At 37.5% G+C, this 21,813-nt stretch overlaps 1 protein-coding gene across 3 annotated transcripts in view; it reads left to right on the top strand.

The window, feature by feature from the left end:
• The window catches only part of ARMC8 (armadillo repeat containing 8), a 106,292-nt gene that overhangs the window by 18,252 nt on the left and 66,227 nt on the right, over positions 1-21,813 (top strand). Inside the window, exon 2 of one of the 3 annotated variants that reach the window (XM_078432308.2) lies at positions 10,514-10,590. The exons of the other annotated variants lie outside the window; for them this stretch is intronic. Coding sequence (XP_078288434.1) covers positions 10,514-10,590 — 77 coding nt within the window. The remainder of the gene's footprint in view (positions 1-10,513; positions 10,591-21,813) is intronic. 3 annotated transcript variants of the gene reach the window in all.

Genomic DNA, 21,813 nt, shown 5'->3' with positions numbered 1-21,813 from the left:
GATAGGTATGTACTTTCTGCCATTTTGTTCATTGTATTCTGGCTGTGTTTTAGTTCTTCACTGTCCTTGTTTTTCTCTTTTCCCTTGTGGTTTGATGACTTTCTTTAGTGTTTAGATTTCTTTCTTATTTTGTGCATTAAAAAATTTTTTTTAATGTTTTATTTATTTTTGAGAGAGGGAGAGGGAACACAATTGGGGGAGGGTCAGATAAAGAGGGAGAGAGAGGATCCAAAGCAGGCTCTGCACTGACAGTAGAGAGCCCAATGCTGGCCCAAACTCACAAACTGCAAGATCACAACCTGAGTCAAAGCCATATACTCACCTAGGCCAGCCAGGTGCCCCCTCATTTTGTGTGTTTACTCTAAGTTTTTTGCTTTGTGGTTACCGTGAAATTCACACATATTATCTTGGGTATGTAATAATCTATTTTAAGTTAATAGCAACTTAAATTTGAATACATTACAAAACTATAATTTTATTTTCTCCCACCCTACATTTTATGCCCCTTTTTACATCTTTTTATTTTAGTATCTCTTGACTAATTATTGTAGTTTTAGTTAATTCTACCATGTTTATCTTAACCATCTTAGTTTTATAAGTGATTAATCCACTATTGTTACTATATATTTATTTACCTTTTTCAGTAAGAATTTTTAGTTTTGTATGTTTTCTTGTTATTAGTGTCATTTTTTCTTAGCTTAAAGAAGTCTCTTTAATTTCTTGTAAGGATGGCTTAATAGTGATAAACTCTTTTTGCTTTTGTTTGTTTGGAAAACTGTCCTTCAAATGTGAATGGTAATCTTGCTGGGTATTCTTGGTTGGAGGTTTTTATCCTTTCAGCCCTTTGAATATATCAAGCCACTCCCTTCTGGCTTACAAACTTTCTGCTGTGAAATCTGATAGCCTATGGGATTTCTCTTGAACATAACAATTTGTTTTTCTCCTGATGCTTTTAAGATTCTCTTTTGGGACACCTTTGTGGCTTATTCGGTTGATCAACTCTTGATTTTGGCTCAGGTCACGATCTCACATTGTGGGATCAAGCCCCACTCTGGGCTGAGAGCTGGGCATGGACCCTACTTCAAGTTTCTCTCTCTCGCCTTCCCCTGCTCATGCTCCTTCTGTCTCTCAAAAACAAAAAGGAAGAAAGATTCTTTATTTCTAACTTCTGATATTTTAATTATAATATGTCTTAGTGTGGCTGTCTTTGGGTTCATTTTCTTTGGAACTCTCTAGACTTTCTGGACCTGAATGTCTGTTTCCTTCTTTAGGGGAATTTTCAGCCATTATTTCTTCAAGTAAGTTTGCTGTGTCTTTATCTGTATTTTCTTCTTCTTGGACTTCCTATAATGCAAATATTATTCTACTTGATGTTGTTCCAGAGATCCCTTATTTTCATTTTTTAAGATTATTTTTCTTTTGGCTGCTCTGTTTGGGTGAGTTCCATTGATTTATCTTCCAGCTCACTGATGTGTACTTCTACTTCATCCAGTCTGCTGTTTGCACCTCTCCAGTGCGTTTTTCAGTTCAGTTATTGTATTCTTTAGCCCTGTGACTTTTCTTTGGTGCTTTGGCTTTGTTGAAGTTCTCACTGTGTTCATCCATTCTTCCAAGTTCCATGAACATTTTTATGACCATTATTTTGAATTCCTTATCCAGGTGGATTCCTTGTCTCCATATCATTAAGGTCTTGTTCTGAGGTTTTGTTGTCTTTTGTTGGGAACATATTTCTCTGTTTCCTCATTTTGTTTGATTATCTGCACTTGTTTCTGTCAGGCAAAGCAGCTACCTTTCTCAGTCTTGAAGGAGTGGTTTTATGTAGGTTCTGATCCTTATCCTTCAACCTTGACTAGCTCTTGGTTGTCTCTTGTACTTTTGTGATTGTTTAAACTGCCTGATTTATTCTTGATAAGCCCCTGTTATTGAGGATGTGCCAAGACCTGTGAGCAATCCAAGAGAAGGAATCTCTTTTAGCACCTAGTTTCAGGCTGATTGGAAGCCAGACCTTCAGGCAGCAGTTTTTCAACTGTGCAAATATATGCAGTCCTGTGGGGCTACATTTGTAGTTCCTGTGGGCCTCCAGACCATAGGATCTAGAGGTGTCCATAAGGCAACAGTTGCAAAAGTCTGGGCTCCAGACAAGTGTATAAACTCATTACTGGGAAGTTTTGCTGAGCCCAAGGCCCAGGTGGTGGACAAGTATGTTGTCTCCCTGGGAGTACCTTTTTAGCCTCTAGTGTGTGGGAAATTTGATGCCTGGCCTTCAGGCTGAAGCTCTATGCCAAGCAAATAGGCTTTTTTCACATGAAGAGTGTTGTGTTTCAGTCTTCCTTCTGTCTCTGCAGTGTCCTGGGGGTGGTGGCCTGCCAGGAGCTCTCTATCCAGTTGTATAGTCCTGTGCTGCTCTGGAAAGCCACCCTTCTTGGTCATCAGGGCGAGGCAATCGAGATGTTCCCTGTGTGGATTGTGTGTCCGCTGGCTTCAGCAAGGCAGCTGGAGAGTGTGGCAGCTGGGTGGGGCAGACTCAAAGGCTTCAGAGAGGCAGCAGAAAAATGTCTTCTGTGATTACCTATAGGCTTCAGCAGTGCTGTGAGAAAGTGCCTTGTCTGTGTCTTATTCAGAAGGGTAATTAGAGACTGTTTTAGTTTGCCTTTTCAGGATTGTCTGGCCAGTTTTCTGAGGTATCTCTAAGTTTTTCCTCTTAGGTACTACTAAAGAAGGATTAAAAGTAGGATGATCGTACAGCCTACTTTGTTTCTAGCACTCTTCGTTTATGTTTGTTACTTTGTGATAACGATTAATAGTGCTCTCGTTCACTCTTTAAAATTATCCTATTTTGGATGAAAAAATTGAAGGTGTATTAGTTATTTATTGTATTGTGTAACAAATTACCCTGAAACTTAGCTGCTTAAAACTTATACTTATTATCTCACAATTTCTGTAGGTCAGGAATTCAGGTGTGGCTTAGTCAGTACCTCTGCCCCAAAGTTTCTTGAGAGGCTGCAGTCAGGGTGTTAGGAGGAACCATGTTTTACCTGAAGGCTCAACTGAGGGAGGATCTATTTCCAAGCTCACTCACATGGTTATTGGCAGGATTTCGTTCCATGTGGGCACTTGCGGTTCCTTGCTGGCCGACGGCTAGGGGCTTCCTGCAGTTCCATTCCATGTGAGCCTCTCCATAGCACAGCATGGCAGCTGGCCTTACACACACACACACACACACACACACACACACACACACACACACACACACACACCCAACTCTGAAATGACATCCCGTCACCTCCACTGCATTCTGTTTGCTAGAATCAAGTTACTAAGTCCAGTCTTCACTCAAGAGAACACATTTCACAGGGTTTGAATACCAGGGGGTAGGTATCATTGGGGGCCATCTTAGAGGCTGTCTGTCATAGTTGGTCACCCTAATAAAAGGGAAATTGCTTTCCTTAGTACTTCTCCATAATGGAATGCAGCTTATTACCTGTTTCTGTTTTTGTTTTCCTACAAAAAGAAATTTGCTTCAGGCTTCTCTTTCTTTTTAATGATTAATACCTGTTTGTACACACGGTGGATTCAACTCTTCTTAGAATTAACTCTGATTCACAAATTTGGTATCTACAAACTTTCTGCTAAAGGTACCCATGTACCTTTTCATGTAATATAATTTCAGGGAGTGCTAGTAAGTATAAAATGCAACAGGGGTTTTATATATACATTTGTAGTAGCTTTACTGCAGCTTTGAATGCATAAAATGAGTTCAGATCCAGCTTTTAAGGACTTGTTAGGTCATTTGTTTGAAGCCTTGTGCCAAATCGCGGAGGTCACAGTCTGACCCTGGTTAGCTTTGCTCTCCTTTATGGACACAGACTGTATCCTGAGCTTTAGTTGGCTGCTTGGCACATTCACTCGGTCAGTTGGAGGAATGGAAGATTCACCATGTGTTTAGCTACCTGAAGTTACAGGAAGCAATTTAAAAGGGCATTGGTGTTTTGAATTGAAAGTGAAGTCACATCTTGAAAGGACAGGACATCAGAAACCCTCCTAATCCTCTTATCTCTATGGGCAGGAGGAAAGAAGGAACCCCAGTGCTTCTCCTATTTCTGGAGTAAATAAGGAGTGCCCAGATCAAACTGTCCCTCCCTGCACTGTTGTTGGCAAGAATGAAGAAGAGCCCCAAAGCTCTTTCCACTCCTCCCCAGTATCATAGCCACACTTCTTTTTCCCTTGAGATCATCAGGATTAAGCTCTTTATATCTGTTTACATTAACTACCACAAAAAGTCCAGGTGTCTAGGGTCATTCCGTATGCCCATATAACTGTTTTTAGTTTTCTATCCACATCCCTTGGTCTTTCTCCTGCTGCTTCTCTGAACATTTCTTTCATCTTTTTTGTTTAGACTGACCTGGGAGTTCCTCTGGTGACACTTTTTCCCAGCTTTCTTTTGTAAACTTCAGCTGGTGGCTGTTTTTCCTTCCATGTCTTTGATATCCCTCTATCTCTAGAGATGGAAATAGACTTGCTCCTCATTGCTCTTTTCAGACCCCTGTCTTTCCCTTTTCTCTAAATAGTCCTGATCTGTATCTTCTCTGACTCTACCTTGTTGTGCATCTATAGGCTCATTCTCCTTCATTTCTTTAAGATTTAGCTCGTAGCTCACAGTCACTTTCTCTAGAACTACTTGTGTGATGATTTATGGAAATATGGAAATTTCATTGCCTATGTAGATAATTTTTCTTAAGCTGTAGGCTTCCCCAATGACCATATCCTCCATCCTGCCTTGAGGTACTTGTTCCCATGGTCATTTCCTAGACCTTGACTTGATAACTAAAGTTCGTCCATAATCTCAATTTCAGGTATCCTAGCCACCACCTTCTGTCCTTCCAAGCCACTCCTTCCACTGCTCCATTGTCAACAATCCTTGAGTCCATTTGTTATCTAGAGTCTGTTAGTCCTACCACTCTTTTACTGGCCTTCAGTAGATCCATCATTACAATCACAACTTTGTATATATCTTCAACTCAGCTGACCCCTTCCCCTAGCTTTGTCATCCTTGAGTGATGAAATTCCAACCCTGGTTAAATTCAGCTCTCTTTTTCATGCCTACTTCTGTACATTTTAATGTTGCTGGGGAAAAAAGAGCCATGCTGACTGGTCATAGTTTAAATTCATAATTATGAACCTCAAGAAGGCTAGTGCTGCCTGGCAATCCTGGTACATTTTCCTGGCCCATTCGGTTTCTTATTCCTCCTTTCTTCAAACCACCCACGTCCCCACCCACTCTCACCATTTTTTACTCTCAAAAAATAGGAGTAATTAGAGACAAGCGCTCACTGCCATATCCATCTTCTTAATTCTCTCTAGTTATTATATGTTCCATGTTCTACTTGGTCAGTAAATCTTGTTCCCTCTCAATTATTCATGAACATTGCTCCAAAAGTTCTCCTGCCTCATTGCAGCATATTTTTTCTCTATTAAAAAAGTTTCCAGGGACGCCTGAGTGGTTCAGTTTGTTGAGTGTCCTACTTCATTCAGCTCAGGTCATGATCTCACAGTTCGTGGGGTTGAGCCCCACATTGGGCTCTATGCAGACAGCTCAGGGCCTGGAGCCTGCTTTGGATTCTCTGTCTCCTCTTGGTGCCCCTCCCTGGCTGATGCTCTGTCTCTCTTTCTAAAAAATAAACATTAAAAATGTTTAAATTAAAAAAGATTTTTCATCAGTGAATAACTATGCTCTAATTAATTCCATCTTTTAAAAAAATGGTCTCCTGACTCCACTTCTCCCTCTAGCTACTAGTCTGTTTCTTCACTCTCCTTTGCAAAATGAAACTCCTTGAAAGAGTTGTATTTTCTCTAATTCCTCTTTTCCTGTTTTCTTTTATGCCCTCTTCAAGTGGTCATTGGCTTCACCAGTCTGCCTCTACTGCTCTTATCAAGGTTGCTGATGACTTCCATATTTTTGTATCAGGCCCTAGTCATCATCTTATGCTGTACTTTATTCATATGTGGGATATTTGATTACTTTCTCCTTGAAACATTCTCTCATTTGGGGAATTCTTCTTGATCCAGGTGCTCCAGCATTCGCTCTTCTGACCTTGCTTTATCCATGGTAAAGTGAACTCCCTTAGTGAACTCATCCCATTCACATGCTGACACTTCCTTGATTTGTATCTCTAGCCCACTACTCTCTCCTAAATTCTAGATTCCTATATCCAGCTGCCAACTTGACATTCTCATTTGGATGGCTAATAAAATTCTCAAACCTAACATATTCAAAACTGAATTTTTGGTTTTCTCAAATCTGCATCACTCACAGTTGTACTTAGCTCATTAATTGACACCTCAAATCTTTCTGGATACTCTGGCAAAAAACCTTAAATGTTACTCTTGGCTCCTCTCTTCTTTCATAGCCCATATCTATTCTGACAGCATATCCAATTTGGTAGTCATTTCACCTTCAACGTTTATCTGGAATCGGAGTGAACTTTACTACCTTCAAAACTCTTGTCCTAGTCCAGGCTACCATCATCTCTCTGAAATAACAGCATTTCTGATACTGAAACAGCCTCCCACTCGTCTCCCTGCTTTTGTCCTCCATCCCCTTCCATGCGTTTGTCTGTTTCTAAGATTGCAACCAGAGTGATCCATTTACTTATTTTTTTGTTTATTTATTATTATTTGTTAATGTTTATTTTTGAGAGAAGGACAGAGACAGAGTGTGAGTGGGGGAGGGGCAGAGAGAGAAGGAGACACAGAATCTGAAGCAGACTCCAGGTTTTGAGCTGTCAGCACAGAGCCCGATGTGGAGCTCGAACCCATGAACCGCGAGATCATGACCTGAGCCGAAGTCAGAGGCTTAACTGACTAAGCCACTCAGACACCCCCAGAGTGATCCTTTTAAAACAAGTCAGTTCATGTCTCTCTTTTCCCGAAACTCTAATGGCGTCCCAATTCAAACCATAAAAAGCAAAATCCTTACAGTGACTAACAGGGCTCTATCCCAGCCCTATCCAGTGGAAAACTAATTTAACCTACACATATAATTTTAAAGTTTTTAGCAGCCATGCTCTAGAAGTAAAAAGAAAAAATTAATCTTAATATATCTAACTTAAACTAATGTATTAAAATTTTATTTCAAAACACAACGTAAGGAATTATTATTTTACTTTTTTATCTCAAGTCTTCAAAATCTGGTGTGTATTTTATACAATTTGGATGCCAAATTTTGATTGGAAATACTTGATTGGCATTTCGGTTTCATACAGTTTACAGTTAAACAAGTAGATATACATACCCAAGTAGTTCCAGACATTCTTAAAAGTTTCCTAATAACCGAATCCAGTCTTTAAATCCAGGTTTTAAAATTTTACATATTAATTAAAGTTAAAAAATGTAAAATTCAGGGTACCTGAATGGCTCAGCATCCAACTCGATTTTGGCTCAGGTCATGATCCCAGGGTTGTGGGATTGAGCCCCACATTGGGCTCCTTGCTGAGCACGGAGCACACTTAAGATTCTCTCTCTCTCTCTCTCTCTCTGCCCCTCCTCCCGCTCCCCCTCCCCCCCAGAAAAAGAAATTTAAAGTTCAGTTCTTAGCCAAATTTCAGATGTTCAATAGCCACATGAGGCCAGTGGCCATCATATTGGACAGTGTAGCTCTTTACCATCTGGCCCCTCTTCTCTGAACTTATTTTGTGTGGCTTTCTCCTTCACTCATTCTGCGCCAACCTATAATGGCCTCCTGTTGTTTGATCACAGAAGATACTTCCAATTTCAGAGCCTTTGCATTTGGCATTCTCTGCCTGAACAGCTTCACCCCTGGGTGGCTACATGACTTACTCCTTCATCTTCTTCAGGTCTTTGCTCAAATATCACCTTCTTAGAGAAGCTTTCCCTGGCCAGTTTGTTTACTATCTTTATCAATTGACTTCTTTCCCAAATTCTTAAATTTCCAGGTTGCTTTTTGAAAGAGAAGAGGGCTGAAAGGGGAGAGGTGCCTAGTCTATAAAGGGAAGCAGTAAAATAAAAGAACTGTCCCATACAGACAAATCAATGAATATGTTAGGCAAAAGCACAGAGTAAAATTGAATTTGTGACTATATCCCCTTAGCTCACTGCTACCTAGTTAGCTCAGAGGATTGTTTTTTTGTGTGTGTGTACATGCCTGACACCCTTCTAGATTACAAGCCCCTTAAATGCAAGGTTCTGCTGTAACATACTTTTGTGTCTTCTTTGGCACCTAGCATAGAACTGTGACCAAAAGACAATCTGTACTCCAATTATGGGCCACCTGTTGGTTAGCCTTTTGTGTTTTACATTCTTGATGTCATCTATCCTCCCTTCTTTCTCACTGCCAGCAACTGGTATGTACTTGCTAATGGTATATATGTGTTGGCTTCATATGCACTATGGCTGTGTTGGGACACTGATTCTTTCTTCCCTTGTCTTATTTGTTTGACAAAACTACTCTAAGAAGCCTTCATCACAGATTCTCCTAGTTTACTAACTCCCTCCTCAGTGCTGCCTATATATGTTTATACTTCTGTTTTATATTCTAGTAGGGAATATAAAGGTGTAAACACAATTGCAGTAGAGAATTAATTCTTGAGGGCAGGAACCATGCCTTGCTAAATTTAAAATCTTTAATGCCTTCCTCAGTGCCTTGCATGTAGCAGGTATTCAGTGCTTATAAAATTGAATGAACCAGGTACAGAGTAGTAAAGAGAGTTGCTGTTCGTGGGTGAAACTTAAGTTTTTTAAGATACAAGTCTTAAACCCAAGCACCTTTTCCAAACCACATTGAGAGGCAAGAGATCCAGAGCTGTGAGAGAGAACGTGAAGAGGAACAGTAAAACTGAAGATCAGTCCCTGGATAGAAGGGAAACTAAGGGTCTGAGGTACTCAGAAGGACTTACAATGTTGGAAACCCAGGGAAGCACATATGTTCAAGTGGAGTGACAAAACTCATTGTTTATATTATAGGAATACTATTTTGAGTTTTACTCTGGATTTTGCTCTTGATATATTATTTTTTGATGTATTTGTACTGTTGTTTGCATCCCTACTTAAACTTTGGTAATCTCACATCAGAGTAAAGATCCATCCCTCATTTGTTAGCTAAGGGATTGGAACAAATACTTATTAAGAATCCTTCTAACTCTCTGATTCTGTTATTTTCAGTAAACCAAATCCTGTTAGCAGGTACTTTAATGGTATCTGTTGGGCACAAGTATTTCTATCAGTTTTGCTTGTTTGCTGCCACTGTTTGTTCTTTATAAATGGAGTGCATACTAAAAGCAGGCATTTGGGTTGCTTATGAGGATATTTTGGTAGCAAGCTCATAATAGGAAAAAAATGTTTAGATTTTGAATTAATTCTATCAGGAAATTAGAGTTTATGCAGTTTTTCTCCAGAGATATTTTTGGTGACTCAGAGGTTTAAGCTGGCACTGTGTCTTGTCAATTAGCTGTTTCTGATTAGGGGTTCTAGGTAAAATGGAGCGGTATTTATTCCTCTCCATGATAATTCATTGTGAATGGGTGGCAGTACAGGGGCATATTTCAGCAGCCATCAGAAAGAAACAGAAGGGACAAAAATTCTTTTTCTCTAGTTCTTAAACATATGTTCTTTTTAAAAAAAAAAAAAAAATGGGGTGCCTGGTTGGCTCAGTCAGTAGAACATGCTGCTCTTCATCTTGGGGTTGTGAGTTTGAACCCCTTGTTGGGTGTAGAGATTACTTAAAGAAAATCTTAAAAAGTTAAGTAATGAAAATTAAATATAAAAAATATTGCCCCCCTAAAGTATTACAGAAAATAATATAATAGAGGAAATTCCACAGTACAAATAAAAAGAGGTAAGTGTCTCTGCTTGCTCTTTATGTTTAACTCCCCCCTTTCTACATAGCCTCAGCCATCTCAGACTAGATAACTCTGTTGGACTTGATAAATCCCTCACAGAAAGTGTGACAACTCGTTTACCTTTTTTTTTTTTTTTTTTTTTTTCTTTTTCTTCCTACATATGTCTGCTTCCTATCATCGTAGCTTCTCTGCATCAGACTGGATGTCTTCCTCTTGCCTGTGAACTACCCTTCTTGGACTGTTTATCAAGTGCTTCCCCTTTTTTCCTTGCTGAGAGCCAGATTTTCTCTCCCTTTAGTGGGTACTGAACAGAAGCAATACTCCTATCTGTTGTTCATATGAAGGTGACATCCAACAGTTGATTAAGAAACTTACCTTGCTTCTTAATACTTATGCCCAGTTCTGTTGGCAAAGCTGGCAGGGATCGCCACAAAGATCTCACTGTCTAATTACGGTTTTAGTGAGAACTAGGTATCTTCTCTCTTCCCCATCTTATTTATCTTGTCACAAGCTTTTCTGAGAATGATTAATATAGTAAGTATTTTTATAGAAATTCTAATGCATCTGCCTTAAATTAAATAGCTGTTTGATGTGGGTGATGCTGTGAATTTGTGATTTGCATGGCTTCAGATGTCATAATTTTTCCCCCCACTTTCTAGGAAGTAACAGCTAGCAGTCGCCACTATGTTGACAGGCTATTTGACCCTGATCCCCAGAAAGTTCTACAAGGTGTCATGTAAGTAGTATGTATTTAAGAGTCTATCAAAAAGTCTTGTTTGTTTTTGTGTTTGAATTTGCCAAATATTATAATTCTGAAAATGCAGGATTAAAACTTTTTTCTTCCATTTTGGAAAGATCCCTTGGTATTCATAACTTTAATATTGTACTGTAAAGAGTTGTCTGATAGTTGTTAACTGACATGGTTAACTTTTTTATGGAATACCTGTTTTACCATTTTAAAACATGGTTTTTTTTTTTTTTTTGGAGAATGCTTTTGTGACTTTAATATACAGCAAAAGCAAGGGAATAAAATTGATGATCTTTTATAATTGGAAAGGGCTGGGAGAATGTCAGTAGGGTTTTTTGTTTTGTTTTTGGTTAACTCATTGATTGTAAGGCTTGACTCTTCTTTTTTTTTTTAACATTTATTTATTTTTTTTTTTGAGACAGAGAGAGACAGAGCATGAACAGGGGAGGGTCAGAGAGAGAGGGAGACACACAATCTGAAACGGGCTCCAGGCTCTGAGCAGTCAGCACAGAGCCCGATGCGGGGCTCGAACTCACATACCGCGAGATCGTGACCTGAGCCGAAGTCGGACGCTTAACCAACTGAGCCACCCAGGCGCCCCAAGGCTTGACTCTTCTACTGATGTTTTAAATCTCAGAATTTAGAAAGCAGTCATTAGAAAAGTTAAATAAATTCTTGATAAAATGCCCTTCTTTTCTCCAAAATTCCCTAGTGTTTAATGAGAGAAAACATTTTTAAGCAACATACCCAAGGTGATAATACTTAAATAAAAAGTTAAGTCAGACAAGTGTGATAAGATTGCAAGTGATTGAAAGATGAATTTTCTATCCCAAGAGCAGATAATTATGCTCTTAACACATGACTTCTAAAGAAGAAAGTCTAGCCTAAGACTCCTTTTAGGGTTGGCAGATATGGAACACCCACAGGCCTGAACTGTGGCCAGGGGAAGGAGAAAAGAAAAACAGGTCAGGACATTTGGGATAGTACACATGAATCACTTTATTCTCCTCTTACCCTGTTAGTGTTATCAGCCAAGTAGTACTTTCAGTTTAACTTTTGCTCAGTCATGGAAAGACTAGGATGCTTTGTTTATAAAAATCTCTACAGATTGTAATTCTCCCCCTACCTCATCCCACCCTGACCCCAACAAAAAGGGCGTTGTATAAAGCATATCTTGGGATGTGGATTTGTAAAGTGGGGGCAAGATAAAAGTGAGTAAGGCTGCTTGACTGTTCAAAATGAGCTGGAAAAGGTGAGAAGCTGGATGTAGACCCACCTGGCATACTTGACACTTTATCTTCACGTTTTCTCAGTTTACAGAAACGGGAGATTATAGTTCTTGTTTTCTCATTATGTTGACTTTGCTTTTGTCCCCTTAACTAGGAGACTTTGTAATGATTTAATCAGCCCCTTTGTAAACTAATTTGGTTATTGCCAGGAAAAGTGGTATTAAATCCATTCGTTAAATAAATCAGTTTGGGTTGTACCTACACACAGAGATTAGTTGTGGGGATAGGTTTGATTAATACTCCTCTTTAGGCAGATAGTTTTTGTATATTAGTAATCCTAGATATTATTTAGGGTTGTTCAGTAAGTAGTTTAGCTGAAAATATCAGACCAATTAAGTATTCTGTGAATGATAGAAGATGACGTTATTATCATTTTTATTATGATTGCTACAGTGGTTATTTAGGAGAAAAGGTAATCTTGTCAATCAAGATTTCTGTGTGACTTTTATCTTGACTTGTATCTGATAATGAGTAGCTAATTTAGGTGTTACTTGTTACTTTGAGAAATTTCTCATTTATCAAAGAACACTATAGCTTCTTGAAAGTTGATAAATAAGGCATAAAATACTGTGGGAAGAGCATATTATAATGAACCACCTAAGGTGAAGCTTGATGGCCTTAGTGCCTCTTAAAGTTATCAAGTCTTGAAGACTAAGCTGTTAGCTGAAGTAGATGAGAAAGGTTTTTATGGAGGGATCATGGAGTGCAAAGAGTATGGTCTTTGGAGTTGGACAATAGGAGGTTGAATTCTTGACATTTCCTAGTGGAGGTCTTTCCTAGCTGTGTGCTTGGGCAAGTTACATAATTTCCTTGAGCCTCAACTTCATCATCTGTAAAGGGAGTGTAATATGCCTGTTTTGCCAAGTTGTAAGAATTAAGTCAGAGGTAAAAAATCCAGTGCCTGGTATGTTGTAGATACCCACAAATTGGCACTTAAGTGCTTAGTCATTATTGACCCTAATATAAAACAACTTCAAAAATAGGATGATTCTTTTCAAAGAAGAGAAAGAAAAATAAAAATACAAACATAAAAACAATTCAAACTAACAGAAGAGGGAGAGGGGCTAGGACAAGAGAATGCAAGTGGTAACATATTCCAGTATACGCAATTGCTTCTTAACCATAGTAAAATCTGTTTAAAATTTGAAAGGCATAGATTACCCCAAATCTTTTCACTTTATGTCACAATAGAGCTGGCCTTATACAGATATGTGTAGGGTGATTTGATAACCTGTCCTTGTCTCCAGAGAGAAAATTTATGCTTTCTGACTCAGTTCTGTCCTAAACTTTGTCACTGTCTGAAAATTAATTGTACTTAAGAGAATAAAATGTGAACTATTTTTAACATTTTATTAAGTAACCTTAATACCAGAATAGTACAATATTGATAGAAGAAAAGGGGAGCCAAAATGATGTTTAGGAAGAGAGGGGACCGATTTTTTCCTTTTTAGACATATTACACAGCCATCAATGAGTCATACAGAGACCATTACTAGACCAAAATAGATGGGTAGCAGAGAGGTAGCCACAGAGTGTAAATAATCAAAGGTAGCCTAATTTTAGGGAAGGAGAAGATAGAAGCTGAAGTAATCAGATTTGCGTCCAAAATAACCAGTTGCAAAGACATTCAAAAATTGACAACTAGCTTTAGTGATAGGACAACCAGAGTTTTATCATTTTTCCAGCTTTAAATTTGATTTTTCTTAAGAATAACTGTGAAGATATAAAACATACGAGCTGGAAAAAGAAAATTGAAGAAATTAAAGGCCAATGAGGACTTTTCATCATGGTGTATAACTAATCGACTCAGCTGTGTTAGAGCCATAGTCCTACCATACATATAGGGATCTTCTTTGCAGAAAACCCACGTCATAAAGGACCATTTTACATAGTGAATATGTCCTTTCTGAAAAATAGTATTAAGCAACAGAAGTGCTTAGTCTTAATTGTTGAAAAATGAAGAGTTCTCTAGAAATAACTGTTTTGTTAGTAGTACAATATTTAGCATAATTTTAAATGATCCTATTGTATTAAAGGTTTGAATACAGAAGCAAACCTTAAAAGAGCAAAGTTTGAAATGCCTAACTGAATAGAAGATCATTAGGTAGGAGTAAGATATGAGTAGAGAAAGCAGGGAGGTCAGTTATATATATATCATAAATAGTAGCCTCTGCAACTACAACAGAGTAGCTACATCAAATAAACTATACTGGGTTGCAAGTTCTGAGTTTCCTCTAGTGTGGAGATCTGTTTATGACTTTAAAAAACAGTTAAAGGATATTTTAGTGTATTAGGTCAACCACGTTAATTAAATCTCATAGTTGAAGAAGAATAACTGTTCAACTCTTTATGTAGGTTGTCAAAGCTGCTTAACACTGTGGTCTTTAAAAAAAAAAAAAATACTTGATAAATAAGACCACCTCATCTGGTTTTTATAGTAAATAGTGAATCTCCAGGAAAAGATCAGCAGATATCCCTACTTGGCCCTGTGTTGACAGGCAAAAAATGATATAAGCAAATTTGGCTGGCTTTGTAGTTTCCAAGTTGAATAGAATGGGGAAACTAGACTGGATGTCTTGTTAAACTCAGTTGAGGGTACTGTGGAATTGTTGGGAGGTTTTCACCAAGTATTCACTTCTAAAAATTATTTTCTGAGGTATTTTATTTATTATCATTATTATTTTTTAAATGTTTTTATTTATTTTTGAGACAGAGCATGAGCAGAGGAGGGGCAGAGAGAGAGGGAGACACAGAATCACAAGCAGGCTTCAGGCTCTGAGCTGTCAGCACAGAGTCCGATGTGGGGCTTGAACTCATGGACTGTGAGATCATGACCTGAGCTGAAGTTGGACACTTAACCGACTGAGCCACTCAGGTGCCCCCCCCCCTTTTTTAAATTATTTTTTAATGTTTGTTTATTTTGAGAGAGAGAACATGAGCAGGAGGGAGGGCAAAGAGGCGGGGGAGAGAGAATCTCAAGCAGACTTTGTGCTGTCACCACAGAGCCCAAACAGGTTCAGTCCCACAAACTGTGAGATCATGATCTGAGCCGAAATCAAGAGTTGGATGCTCAACCAACTGAGCCATCCAGGAGCCCCTATTTTACAACATATTTTAATGTGCTGATGATATAAGTTTATTTTAGTAATGATTACTTGATTTTCTGGTTCCAGGAAATTATGTACCTTTGGTTTTAGTAGAATATAGATATGTCCCATTTTCCTTGCATGAGCTAAAGATATGAGCTTTCATAAAATCAAGGCTTTGGATTTTGAGAAGTTTTTAATTAAAGTATAAGTTTTAGGATAATTCAAAAGAAATGGTTCTGTTAGTTACTTTTAAAAGTGTTGTAGACAAATATAAATAAAAATGACCATATACCAAATGAAATGGAATGACTGTAAGTCTTACTTGTTTAAACCTATGTATTTTGAGACCATTCAGTCTATTTAAAAGGTTGGCAAGTTTTTCCAGAAATTATTAAATCAGATGATACAGTTTTATGCACAGATAGGTAAGCTGTTTATATATGTGTTGTTAATTTTGAATATCAAGAATAGCTGTATATTTGTATACATATGTGTATATATATCTTGTCATATTTGTAGAACATTTAACTTACTGCTGCCATATTATAATGTTCTAACATTTTTGATGTTCTTTGGAATGATTACATGTGTTAAAAAGATTTATTATTCTCTAAAATCTGGCATTTATTTTAATGCAGTTATTACATTGCACTCTTCATTTTTAGAGAATGTAGGGTGATTTGTAACTACACACTGATGAAACAAAGAGTTAAATATGTTAACTTCTAATTTCTGAGCTAGTGAATTAGATCTGTATCTAATGCCATGTACATTCCAAAAAATCTACACAACAGGGTAATTTATTAAAAAAAAGAAAAGACCTAAAGTACTGTCCATTTTCAATTCTGTTCAATTTGTATGTATAGCAGGTACACAATAAATGCCTCAGTTGACTTAAAATGGGAAGTTCGCTGTAAATTTCTCAAGTGCCTCCTGGATCAAACCCTTACGTTAAAAATAATTTCAATTTGGATATTATCTAATGTCCCGTTATCTAATTCTTCTACAATTGGCAGTTCACATGTGGCACTGGTAACTTTAATTAGAATATGAGCATATCTCACTCCCTAACCATCCTTGATAATGGAAAGCTTATTATACTTGGGTGTTTGCATGTTATATTCTCCAAAAAGTACATCATAATTATAATTACAGGGACAGGGGAGTGAGTATGTTTATAATTTTGCAAGTCCAAATAATTTTGTAAGTCGTTCACCATGTCACCTTAGTCTAGCTACCCACAAATGTGATTTTGTCTTTATGACCAGGGAGTTTTCAGAAGGAGGTCAAAGTTTATATCAGTTTGTAGTTTTCAGTATCCAGTGTATTTTTTTGGCTACTTCATACCAGTTAGACCAAGAATTGAGTGTACAATATTCCAAACAGGAGCTTCTTCAGGTAAGTGAAAAGTAATACTGGTTCAAAATGAAAATGATATACTTGATCCTTAGCTTGTGGTTTCAGCCTTCAATGATTTTAAAGATAATTTTCTGTTTTTAGGTATTAGGTTTTCATTTAAAATTTATGCTGTTTTGGCTGTTACACTGTTTTGACCGATTGACTAAAACTTTCCCCAGCAGGTCTAGATCCCAGTTCTTTTAAAAAATTTTTCTTATTGTTTAACTGCAAAGTGCAGTGTTTACTTTCTCTCTTGGTTTTGATCACTATCCTAATATTCTAATTTAGACAGAAGTTCTGGTAGGCACTGTACATATTGGTTTAATATTTAAACCTTTTTCTATTCCACACTGAAAATTAATCTCTTTCAGACTAAAGAAAGGAAGTAGAAAGGTTAACCTCCACGTAAAAGTAGATGCTTCTTGAGTCCATTTATTGGCGGGCAAATAAGAGATTCTAGGTAGATTTTAGCTAAGAACATACCCTAACAGATGCATTTTTGTAACATCTTAATATTGGCTTCTTCTCCCATCTTCAAAGAGTGGGATATTCCCAAGGCTTACCTTTTAGCTTCCTACCTGGATATTTTTTGTCTCACCTCAAAGATAATTCATTGTGTCCAAAATCAAGATAGATCTTTGTCTTGTTAAGGGACTTATTTTCCAAGCTTCCTACTGTTCTCTGCATCCAGGAACTCAGACTTGAAGTAGTCACTTGAGATATATATCCGATTTCCTGTACCCATCAAATCATCTTATTAACTGCTTCTTCAGAATGTGCTCTGTATTAATGATTCTCGTGGCTGCCATCTTAGTCTCACATAACCTGATACCTGGAAGGATTGTGTAATTCCTTCAGCAAACGTTTACTGAGTGCCTACCATGTGCTAGGCATTGTGATAGGGTGAGAGTGTGTACAAATAAATAATAAAGTCATTGCTCTGGAAGATCCAGAAGTCTAGTGAAGGAGTCAGATAGCTAAATAGACAGTCCACTATAGTTTGGTTAGTGAATGCTGTGGTAATCATAAGTACAGGGTAGTAGTTATGGGACCACAGAGGAAGGGCATCAGCCGTTTAGTTCCCTTTCTTGACTCTAGTATTATCTGCATTCCCATCCAATCCACATTCAGCTTACCTTCCTTAGTCACTGCTTCCTTGATACGCTTTTTCTGTTGGAAACTTGATTGCTCCTTAATCTATCCCTCTTTAGTTTGTCTCTTCTCCCTATCACTTTTCTTTATGTTCTGCTTAGTATTCCCACTTTAAAGGGACACTTCTTTTTAATCTAGGCTCCTGGTCCTGCCCTAGAAATATGATGTGTTCATTTCCAATATGGTCTTCTATGAATGGCTTTTCCATTTGCCCTTCCCATTCACTATCTAAATCCTGGCCGTTTTCTGAGGTTCATTTAGTTCCTGCCATTGCCTAAAAACCTGGTAAGCTTGTCTGATCATCTATTTATCTCAGGCCTATAAGCACTTGATTTATAATATAGCACTGCTTTACATTGTTAGTGTTGTTTTTATCTCCCCACGAAGATTGTAAACTCTTCAAACATCCCATTATGTGATGCTTTCGTATTCTTTGTAGAGCCTAACACAGTGCTGAGCTCAAAATTTAATTGTTGAATTTCAGTAGTATATAAGTAGGGCATTTTTTCCTTTGAGTATTAAAAGTTGGTAGATAATGAGAGCCGCCTGGGTGGCTCAGTTAAGCGTCCAACTCTTGATTTCAGCTCAGGTCATGATCTCACAGTTCATGAATTCGAGCCCCCTCTGTGCTATCAGCACAGAGCTTGCTTGGGATTCTCTATCTCCCTCTCTCTGTGTCCCTCCACTGCTTGGGCATGCACACACTTTCTCTTTCTCTCTCAAAAATAAACATTTTTTAAAAAGTTGGTATATATGAGATATATTCCTTTGATCTACTGGGAAAAGGATATCTTTAAAATGAGAAATGCTTTTATCTTGTATAAAATGTGAAATTGAAACACGGGAGGAAAAAGGAAATACATTAGCTGACTTCTTTTTGATCAGTTTGTTCTGATTGCCTGATATGCTGGAGGTAAAGGAAAAAACACTTGACATAAAAGACATTGATTGAGACTGGCTCTATCATTTAATGTGGAGCTCTGAGAAAAGCCCCAAACCGATTCTTAGCTTCCTCATCAGTAAAATGGGGTTAATATTACTCAAGATTGTGATGAAGATTAAATAAAATAATAGATATGGAATGCTTTGTAAACTTCAAGGCAGTATATAGGTTTTGCATAATTTTTTTGTGCTCCCATCTTGGATGATAGTTGTGAGTTTGCATTTTACAGAAATCTGGATTTCTCTGTGGTGCATTTTGTGATCCATTGATAGTAACCTCTCTGATATTTTCAGGTCATACTAGCTTTCTTGCCTCCCAAGAGGAAATAGACCTCTATCCTAACAAAATAATGAATGTGCTATGATAGAGGGTAGCTAGCAGGGACACCTAACCCAGACCTGGGAGTTGTCAGGGCAAGCTTCCTGGAAGAAGTGACATGAATATCTATGATCAGACCTGAAAGATGAGTAAAGTTAGCCACAGGAAGGTGTGAGAGGGGGGATAAGGAGAAGAGAGAGAAAATAGCTACACTCTGGCTGGCTCTGAGATTTAATCTTATACCATATTTAGATCTGCTACAGATAAGTATATATGCTAATGATTATTTCTTTTGGTTGTAACTATTTCATAGAAATGATCTTCTAGTATCCCTTTATAGTTAACACCTGACGAGAATTTATTTGCTGGGTGTTAAGGTCTCTTCATTATGTACCATAGATATATTTATTTTACTTACGAAAGCCGTAGCAAGAATTATTTTCTTTAGACCTTGGTCCATTTTAGTAATTGTATTCTCTTCAGTCTGCATTTACTCTGTAACTACCAGCTACCTCCTTCATGTCTTTTTTGTGAACTATTAAGAGAACTGGAAAATTGGTTTTGGAGGGGGTTTGGTATGCTTTTGTCTATAAAAACATTTACTTTTGTGAGGTTTCAGATACTTGGAACACATTTATAAGGTAATGTAAGGACACCTCATTTCTGCTTAGTTTAGGAAGAGTGGAGAGAAATCTGGGGAAATGTTCCTGTTGGGAATTCCAGAATAGAGAATGGTACCTGGCAAAAAAATAGGCTCTCAATAGATATCTGCTGGACAAATGGATGTGCTACATTAGTATAGACAGAACACATTAAGAGAAGGCAAGAAGACGAAAGTAAATGGTAAACTGCTAAGTTAGGGTCTATAAGTTGATGATTGAGAAGTAAATCTCCATAAGGAGGTAGAAGCCTATGCTTTGTTCTGTGAGGCTTTGATATCCCATGATTTTATAGTTGTCTATCAGAACTTGGTTAAAACCCTAGTAAGCTTCATTCAGCTTAGTCCCCATAAATGAAAAAATACTCTTACTTTTCCCCTGTGAACCATGTAGAAGATCTGAATGATGGTTTATAGAGAGAAACAGATAAGGCCCTGAAAAAAAATAGACCTACCTTCAGGCACTGAGCTACTGGGAGGAAGACTAGGCCAACAGTGGTTGGCTCCAAACTTGGGAAAATGCCATTCAAAAACTTGTGGCAAGAATCCGCTTTCAGCACATCACTGCATCATAGCAGTATTTTTCTGCCATAATTGAAGAAGGTAATTAAGGAGAAAAGGTATTATAATTATTATCAGGGTTTTTAATGCCGATGATTTTGGTTGGTATTGGAAACACATGCTGACTATAACATTTGTTGATTTTTTAAAGTAGCTTTTTCTCCCTGTTTTCCACTGTTTTTCTACAAAATCATGGTTTACCAATTATAGAATTTTTTAGGATTCTAAGTTTCAAAGTTGACAAAACATTTCTGTATATGTTAGAGCTCTGTTGCCTAGAAAGAGTCAAAAGAGACACTGTGTGAGAATGTAGAGGAACTTATTGGGGATACGAAAGAAATTGGTGAGCTAAGAACTTTGAGGCTCTATACTGATGGTCTTAACACTGTCAGACGTGATCCCCCCCATAAATATTTGTTAATGACGCCTGTACTACCCTGAAATTAAATTAGTAATAATAAAACTCCTCACATACATAACTCCAAAAATAATATAATGCCTTCCCTGCTTATAGTATAAGTGAAAAAAAATTTTAAGATACTTTATAATGTTTCCATATGTAAACATTTAGTCATGAATACATTAGAAAACTTCAGCAGTGTGAGTGCAGGAGCTGAAAATGTGGACTGATGTATGGTATTGATAACTCTAGTACTGTGAGTGGACACTGTGCTGGTGGTCTGATTTCCCAAAATGAAATAACTTATAATAAAAAGTATAATCTTCTTTTTATTTACAGGACAAATGCAATACTGAAAAATACCATTTTCTTTAAAAGTATACAAAAAACACTTTCTAATTGTAAAACTATGGCCAGAAATTTCCACACACCCTCATTAACTTCCAAAATGCCCCTATGGGGCTTTAATCCTCTCTTCCCCACTTTGAGAACCACTGCTGTGTAGAATCACTTAGCATTCTAGTGTTTTATATTAAGATAGAACTACTGACTGATGAGGGTATTTTTTATTAATCATCTTATTAGTAGTACTCTGTTTACATGGAGCTATTTATTTTTTCTCAACCTGTCATTTGGGACCAGTCAGTGTTTGTGAACCAATTGGTCATTCATAGAGATACTGTTCTTGTGGAATCGAGTTTTACTCCTGAGGAAGTAAAGATCTGAGTGTAGCTACAATAAAAAATGTGGGTGAATATGTGGGAAATAAAAGGGTTTTTTTCTTACTTTTTAATCTCTTTGAAAGGTAATAGGCTGCTTAACTAAAAAAATAGTAACAGTATATTGTTATTTCTAACCAATTAAAAAAATACGTATGACAGTAATAGCACAAAGAATGGATGGAAAAATGGAAGTATATGTCTGCAAGGCTCTTAGAACACAAACGAAATAAGATAATATTCCTTGAAGACTGACTGTGATAAGTTAAAACATACATACTGTAAATTGTAAGACAACCACTAAAAAGCAACAAAACAAAACTCAAAGAAGCACAGCTAATAAGACAATAAAAGGAGATAAAATGGAACCATAAGAAACAATCAGCCCAAAGAAGTCAGAAAAATAGGAAAGAAAGGAACAAAATCATGATCCCTGAAGCAACGTTAGATATAATGTGTGGGCCTTTTCTGAAGAACTCAACATTCTTTGTATTGGAAGTCTTTTATGAGTGCTCAGGGTATCTCCCACTTCCCCCACTCCCCTACTTTCCTGTATTACAGCCCTCAGGTTCACTCAGTACCTATCTCTGTTCTTCCCTTTGGTACTCCAGGTGAAAAAGGATCGGGGTTTCACTTTGTCACTGATATTTATACTTGTCAATCCAAGATGTTGCATAGTAAAGA

The sequence above is a fragment of the Panthera onca genome, chromosome C2, assembly GCF_046562875.1.
Source record: "Panthera onca isolate mPanOnc1 chromosome C2, mPanOnc1 haplotype 2, whole genome shotgun sequence".
NCBI classification, from domain to species: domain Eukaryota; kingdom Metazoa; phylum Chordata; class Mammalia; order Carnivora; family Felidae; genus Panthera; species Panthera onca.
Note: the sequence above shows the minus strand (reverse complement) of the source record. Positions and strands in the feature narration are given on the sequence as shown.